This window comes from Galeopterus variegatus, unplaced genomic scaffold, assembly GCF_000696425.1.
Source record: "Galeopterus variegatus unplaced genomic scaffold, G_variegatus-3.0.2 Scaffold1319, whole genome shotgun sequence".
NCBI lineage: Eukaryota > Metazoa > Chordata > Mammalia > Dermoptera > Cynocephalidae > Galeopterus > Galeopterus variegatus.
The window spans coordinates 181,534-189,863 of record NW_007727430.1 but is presented as its reverse complement, the minus strand read 5'-3'; the positions used below and the strand labels follow the sequence as shown (position 1 = coordinate 189,863).

The 8,330-nt window shown below is 38.9% G+C and overlaps 1 protein-coding gene across 1 annotated transcript in view; it reads left to right on the top strand.

Annotated features, from left to right (window-relative positions):
- The window catches only part of ASAH2 (N-acylsphingosine amidohydrolase (non-lysosomal ceramidase) 2), a 56,170-nt gene that overhangs the window by 37,826 nt on the left and 10,014 nt on the right, over positions 1-8,330 (top strand). The window contains exons 10-15 of the mRNA XM_008576257.1: positions 398-502; positions 630-711; positions 3,751-3,866; positions 4,872-4,966; positions 6,583-6,622; positions 7,427-7,522. Of these exons, the coding sequence (XP_008574479.1) occupies positions 398-502; positions 630-711; positions 3,751-3,866; positions 4,872-4,966; positions 6,583-6,622; positions 7,427-7,522 (534 nt within the window). The remainder of the gene's footprint in view (positions 1-397; positions 503-629; positions 712-3,750; positions 3,867-4,871; positions 4,967-6,582; positions 6,623-7,426; positions 7,523-8,330) is intronic.

The following is an 8,330-nucleotide window of genomic DNA, read 5'->3' as shown; positions in this document are numbered from 1 at the left end:
CGAGTCAGGCACAGAAAGAGAAATACCACATGTTCTCACTTATTGGTGGGAGCTAAAAATAAATACATAAATTCACACACACACACACACACACACACACACACACAAAACGGGGGGGGGCAGGAAGAAGATATAACAACTACAATTCCTTGAAGTTGATACGACAAGCAAACAGAAAGGACATTGTTGGGAGGGAGGGGGGAGAGGGAGGAGGGAGGGAGGTTTCGGTAATGGGCCACAATAATCAACCACATTGTATATTGACAAAATAAAAATTTAAAGAAAAAATAAATAAATAAATAAAGAGATGCTTTTCCAAATTGGTACTTACTGAGTACAGTTCGTAGCATTCACTTCAACTCTTTCCCTGGACAATAAGCCTGTGTGGGTTTTCTAGGAGCTGTATGAGTCTGCCTCCCAGGAGGTGACCGGACCACTGGCCTCAGCTCACCAGTGGGTGAACATGACGGATGTGACTGTCAGGCTCAATTCCACACACACAGTAAGTGTCACCGAGTTATACCGATTATGCCCCAGAGCAAAGCTCTGGGTTGATTCCATTATTTACTTGCCACTTAACTGGTATTTCTTTTTTTGTTTTTGTTTTGTTTTTAAAATCTTTCCTTTAGGCAAAAACATGTAAACCAGCTTTGGGCTACAGTTTTGCGGCTGGCACCATTGATGGAAATGGAGGCCTCAATTTTATCCAGGGTAAGGTGAATTCTGATGAAATGTATGCTTCCAGGTTCTGAAGCGTCAGGGTTCTGTTCCCTATGAAGGTTTAACTGTAGCCAATACATTTATTATTTTTATTTTTAAACTCAGAAGTCTGCAGGTTTTCCAGGTTTGTATACAACAGCCCAGGTTTCCCAGGGATAGGTGTCTTTCATAGCTTAGCTTTTCATTAATTTAAATATAATCAGAGACAAATTCTTTTTGCATTTCAATGTATTAATGAATAATTTTAAATTGGGTTGAGGCTGGGTGGAGTTGAGGAGGTGGGGAGAGGGATTGTCATTAAATGATATGAAACTTCAACAATATGAATCAGCTCTTTCATCTGATTTTGTCATGTCTCTCTGATTCTTTTAATGGAGCCAGGATTCCTCAGGGAAGAGGCTTTCAGGAGCCTAAAGTATGTGGTCCCAGGCCCTCTTTCTGGATATATATCCACCAATTTATTACTGATTATTTTAACTTTTATACTTTTATCCTGATTGTCATCGTTGTCATGGTTTTTGTCCAGTTCTCTGTTCTATCAGACAAATCCACTGGTTCCAGGCTTGGATATGATGGCCATGTCAAATGGCTATAAAAGTTTTTTTTTTTTAATTAATTTTAATGAATAGGAAAGAAATTTAACGCAAACATTAACATCCTTAATGTAAAATGAACTCATAAAAATGAATTAGAAAAATCTAAGCAGAAACTTGGTGAAGAAGATGAACAGATAAGCTACACACCCCATAGAAATACTCGTGTATAATAAGTGCACTCCAAGTTGTTGGGGAGGTGGAGGGAAAGACGGGGTGAGGGTAAGGCCCTTGGCCCCCCATCTCAGGGCCCCAGGGGCTTTTGGTTCCAGCTCCATGTTTGGCTTGGTTGCATGGATGGCAGTGAGTTGGGCCCAGGCCTGTGGCTCCCACCCATTCTCGTCTTTTATATAATGTATATTTTGGAATCACTAATTAAAAAATTAATGAATATAGTTGCAATTTGATATATTCAGCCTCATATTTCCTGGTAATTTTTCATCCAGTTTGGTCTAATAATCTTTTTTTTTTTTTAATGGTATCTTATTTATTTATTTATTTTTTACATTCTAAGACTTTGTCTTGGAGGTGTTGAGAGCAGGGGGTAAGTGGGGGGATAGGGTATGAGGATGAGAAAGGGGGTGTGGCTGAGGCCCATGGAACCTTCTTCATTCCTACAGGGAAGACCAGGGGGACTTCCTGTGGCAGCTCAGTCACCACCAGGCTGGAGGTAGATGTCGGATGGGGTGGGGGGAGACATGGCTGAGGCCCTCGGTCCCTCACTACCCTGGCTTGTGAGCCTGGGGCACTTCCAGCAGCAGCTTGGTGGTAATCGTTGTGCTGGTTGTGGGTGTTGGGGGGTATGGCTGAAGCCCTTGGCCCCCACCATCCTGGCTTGGGAGTCTGGGGGCTTCTGGTCCTTCTAAGTGTTATAGGTATTCTTTAGCAGTGGTAGACCTTTACTGGTTAATATCAGGAATTTGTCTCTGATCTGTGGGTGTTTTTTGTTTTCTTTCACTTCTGTGTTGTTTTATTTGCTATTCCCACCACTTAAACTCTGCACTGGAACTAATTTGTTGTTCTTTGCTTACTTCTAAAATGGGGGAACGTCCTGTGGGGACCAGCACGTGAGCTCTGTGGTTGAGCTAAATTACTGCTTTGCTGCTGATTCTCTGGGGAAGGCTTTTTGTGCAGCTCAGGTTTTAATTATTGATCTTGTGAGTATTTCCAGATCTTGTGAGATCAGGTACACCTGGGTTGTGTGGAAACTCTGGTCTGGGCCTGAGTCTTTTCAGCAAACTGCACCCCCTGCAGATCTATACTCCTGACCAGTCTACACTGAGTGGGCCTGTGCTGATTAGAGGGCACATCAGCTGTCCATGCTGTGCCCCAGTGTTCCCCTGGTGGCCTATCTCCCCCACTGCCCGCACTCCAAACACTTTCCATGGGGCGGGCTATGCGTTGGTCCTTTGTGATGACTCACTGGCCTCTGAGTGGCTTGTTTTTTCAGTTGTCTGTGGCCCCTTGCTCCTATGAGGGTCCACAGGAACACTGTTAGTGTTCTTGCTGGCCTGGGGGCCACCAAGGCCCTCTTCTCCCCCACCCCCCAAGCAACTTCATACAAAGGGCACAGCAGCAGCTTTTGCCAGTTCTTGCTTCATGTGTTCACCAGGGCCAGCTTTGAAGTGGCCAGGGCTCAAAATGGTCAGAGCAATCCTTCCTTTCTCTCATCATGGGTTCTCCCACCTTCATGAACTCCACAGGTCTCCTCTCCTCTTCTCCTGAGCTCTAGCAGCCCCAGCTTGGCAGTCGTTGCTTTTTAATAGTTGTAAATTGATTGATTGTAGGAGAGAGTGACACTGGGGACCATCTATTCTGCCATCTTGATTCTCTGCTCCAATGTGTCTCTCTTTCTCTTTTTTTTAACTGCTTATGTGTTTGCTGTGTGTGTTTGCTGTGTGTGTGTGTGTGTATGTGTATATGCGTTTTTGTGTGTGTGCGTGTGTGTGTGTGTGTGTGTGTGTGTGTGTGTGTGTGTGTGTGTGTGAAGATAATTAAATGAGGATTCAGAAGATGTTCTTTCAGGGACATGAGCCAGATAACTGGTATTGGGAGTTGAAGGTGTCATTTTTAGTTTTCAAAACAGGAAAAAAAGATGATTTAGTTCACGAATCTACAGTTCATTATATCAGATTGTTTTTATTTATGGATGAGGAATAGCAATAGAAACAAAACTTTAAGGATATTGAACAAAGTATATTGTGTTATTCTCTTGACCATGCTGAGGATCTAATTAAATAATGGCCCTTATTTTATGATACAGGCACACAAAATTCTGCCTCCCCTATTATTCATACTGTTTGTAACCATTAAATAAAACAACCTTAATAAAATCTCTAAAACTCCTGAAAGGATTGTTGTACAATACTTGTCAAAATAATGATGTTTTTCAGAGGGTTGGTTCAAGGAATCATATTAATCATAATATTCCTAATAGGGACAACAGAAGGGAATTCATTTTGGGACACTATTCGGGACCTGCTCCTGGGCAAGCCATCTGATGAAATCAAAGAATGTCATAAACCAAAGCCAATCCTTCTTCCCACTGGAGAGGTAGTACATTTTGATTGTCATAGTGAAATTAGTATATTTTAATATTAAAAATATGGATGCCATGAGTTTAACTCTAAGGAATAAGGGATATAATTCTTGAACATAGTGATTTACTTTATTGCATTTATGATAAATAAATGAAACAATTAGAACAGTGGGAAAAGAAGAATAAGATTAAGATTTATCTCATTGAAGATTAATGTATGTTGACTCCAGGGGGGGAGTCCACATAGAATTATCAGGAGAGGAAAATATCTCAGGTCATATAAAAAGAAACATATTTATGTCTCAGTTTTCTCACAACTCAGGGAACATTATTAACTAAAGTAATTCTCTTTTAACACTTCTTTAGGACATATATTTTTACATTCTAAATGTTAAAAGATTATCCAATATTCATAAAAATATGGATCGTTGAGGTACAAACATTTTTTAAATAGATTTTTTTTCTAATATTCTTTTAAAATTCTTAAGGAAGAAGGAATAGAGGAAACGCAGGAATGGAGGGACAGACTCTACACTAATCTGAATATGGAAAAGAATAGATTCTTTTGGAGAATCCTTGGAAAATAAGGCAAGACTTGGGAACGATAAACTTATAGTGCTATTAGAGTGAAAAGAGAAATCATTAAGTGAAACTCTTCCAAATAGAATCCCTTATTCATCACATATAAGGATATTCACCCACAGTACTCTAGGAGAACCTTGGTGATCTGTCACACATGGTGATTCCACAGTGACAAATCTATCAAAAACTTTATTAAGTCCAGGTTAATGGGGCATTGGCATTTGAGATTCACATGTTATGACCAGGACATAAATACCCATGGAGAATGTTGAATACTACATCATAAATTAGAAATAAATCCTATGATAGGATAAAAACCCAAACCAGTTTGAAACATTTACAATTCTTTAATGAAGAGACTTTTATGAGCATTGTCCATCTGTTGACTACAGAAAAAGCAGTATTCCTAACACAAGTTCCTTGTTTTGGGTTCTCAGATGTCAAAACCTCACCCCTGGCACCCAGATATTGTTGATGTTCAGATTATTACTCTTGGGTCCTTGGCCATAACTGCCGTCCCTGGGGAGTTCACGTAAGTTCTCTTTAAAAAAAAAATTCTTAGTTAAATACATGTCTATTGTGTGTGTTCCTGCTGAAATTACTTCTTATCATGGGAAGATAATCCCGTACTGACCCCTTGGTATCGTATTGTACTGTTTGGCAACAGCAATAAATAGTCCTATCCTCTTTTGGTGGGGCCTCTGAAGAATAAACCTCTCTATACCTATTACAGGTGGGTAACCTGAAGCAAACATGAAAATTTAAAAACTTATTCCAAATTAAAATGATGTCATGAATGATTATGCCAGTAAAAAGACTTGAAATAATATTAAAATACAGATACTTGAAATAATCAATATAGGTATCAGAAACATGGAAGAATGTTTTAAACCTGCTTCTTATGCTGTTTCCTATCTCAGTAAATGGCAATCTTCTATCTTTCTAATCTCTCAGGTCCTGTGTCTTAGATCGTGTGTCCTGATTTCTCTTTTCCTCTTTTTCCCTCTTTCAATCCCTCAGCAAATTCTGTACATTTTATTCAATAGCTTCTGTCACTTCCCCTTTGGTCTAAGCCACAACTGTTTCTCCCCCAGATTATTACAATAATCTCCTATCTGGTCTGCTTGATTCTACCCTTACTCCTCTATAGTCTTTCCTCAACAGAGCAGCCAGATTAATCCCTTTAAAACATAAGTTAAATCATGTCACTTCTCTGCTCAAAACCCTCCAGGTAAATCCTCAAACCTAGAAAGCTCATATGTGATCAATTCTTCAGCAAATTCTCTAATCTGATTTCTTACCACTCTCCCCTTTGCTTACCCCATCTCGGCTTCATTACACTTCCCAGACTCAACAGGGATGCTCTGGTTTCAAGGCCTTTGAACGTATGGTTCCTTCTGCCTGGTACAATTTCCTTCCAGTTACTCTCATGGCCGAGTCTTTATCCCTCCAATTCTTGTTCAAAACAAGAATGCCAGTCCTGCTGATACCATATAAAATAGTTTTCACCCAGCAATACCACAAACCCTATCACATCACCACAGCATCGGTACCAGCACCAGCACCAGCACCACCACTGTTACCAAAATAACCACCAGCACTCCCTCCTTCGAGACTGCTTTATTATTTTCCATAGCACTTATTGTCATCTTACTTTTTTTTATTTGCTTATTGACCATCTCTCCTCTCTAGAATACAAGCTCCATACATTCCTGAGCACTAGAAGTGGGCCCAGTATGTAGTGCATGCTCAGTGTTTTATTGAAGGATTAAATGGATGAGTATTATGGTAGGTTCTTTGTAAGCAGGAACAGCAGTACACTTTCCACCTGCCTCAGCTCTTATGAACATACGATGCAACCTATACATTTTGTTGAATCAATGAATGTAAAATGATGGTGTCTTATACCAGTGATATTCACTGATTCTGTTTCCCTCCTTTAGTCAAATTGTTTTCAGTTAGGATCTGCTTTTAAGACAGTCAGGAAAGAAAACAGCTTCAGCTTTGCACCATCACTGAGTTCCTGCATATTTCGCTATTGTGTGATGAGCCAGGGTGACTTTTCAGCTTTTACTACAAGTCTTTATTTGTACTTTGCACACATTCTGAATAGGGAAACATTTATGTAACTCTGTTTTCTTGACTCAGGACCATGTCTGGACGAAGACTTCGAGAGGCAGTTCAAGCAGTAAGTTAAAAATGAAATGAAATATCTACACATTCATTCATATTTGGTGAAGAGGAAAGAATTCCCTATCCTTATGATCTGGTATCTTTTAAATTAATCTTTTCTAAAATGACTAGAGTTTCACACTTCTTGAAATTAATGGCTAGAGGTGAATATGAAATATTGGTGATATAAGAACCAGACTTAAAAAACATAAGGGAATTATTGTCAGGTTAAAAATATTTGTTGGTATTTATGTACTAATAATTTAAAAATTGATAATGTTTCTATGGATTAAACAGTAAATAACCCCTAGGTAATTCATGCCTTAAAGTCCTGTGAACAGTCTAAATAAAATGTATCACATTTTGGGAATTCTGTATTTTGTCCATATTTATGAATTTCTTTATATTCAGGAAGTATTGTAAATGGTTCTAAAATGACATATCAACAAGTGCCTTTTTACTTGGAGCTGGAAATAACTATTCTGTTTAGCTAATATCCACCCGCTATATTTTTTAAGAAATTGATTTAAAAATCTCTATTTTATTAATAAGAAGAGTTGGTATCTGCAAATGCAACCATTAAGATCTTCACAGAGCCATTGTCTTGCCCAACTGTAGTGCAGAGTTATGGCTCTAACTTTTCATCCAGGCTCCTTAATATCTCTGCATTCTCAGGCAGTTTTGATCATTGGGGAGAATTTGGTTGAGAGAAATCTTACACTAATAATTCACATCTATGATTGTGTGTTCAGTGTAACTGGGATAATAATATACGCGAAGATGAAGAGTAATTTGACTGGGCTCTACTTTTCCCTCCTAGGAATTTGCAACTTATGGGATGCAGAATATGACTGTTGTGATTTCAGGTCTATGCAATGTTTATACACATTACATTACCACTTATGAAGAATACCAGGTAAAGTAAAAATTTTCATCATTTAAATGAATTATATCTTGGTCCAGGCTAGTGTGTCAAATGCAGACTTTCTTTCCAGGCTTCCCCAATCATGTTTCTGAGAGATGATTTTATTTTGGGTAGGGCAGATAAGAGAATGATAAGCCAGAGATTGTATCAGGGAGTTCCAGGTTCATCATTTCCAAGTTCAGGTCAGAATTCTGGTCCAACTGACTTCCACCTTCCCTGAAATCAATTATTTTGTCAGGGGCACTGGTAGAAAACCTGGGTAGTGGCATACAACATTCCTAACTCTATTCATAATGCATCTGGTGCCTTAAAGCTCTGTAGAATCTAGAAAAACTCCTACTGATAGCTGCTGTTTACTGAATGCACTAGTTAAGCACTTTGCAAATGTAATCTTAAGAAATCCTGGCAATACGTCCTGAAGTAGAGTATCATTAAATTCATGATGTAGATTAAGAAACAGTCCCAGAGAGTTTAGCGGAGGCTGGTGGATGGTAATGTTTCTCTGTCTATAAATAGTCCAGAAAGCAGCTCAAGGACTTCTTAACAATGGTAACTAAGAAAATGAAAACAGTCTAGAAACACACATTGAATGATTTCTAATACATCTGCTGGTATATCATGGCAGTCCATACAAAGGCATACAGTTGATCTCTTGACAAATATTCTGTGATACCAGATACTTCCAAGTGGAATCTGCCCTGCTGCCCTCAGTTGGCTTTACCGAAGTTCCTTGCCTTCTAGGAGATCCTGTTGAATAAGGGTTCTTTTTTTTTTTTTTTTTTTTTTTTTTTTTTTTCTT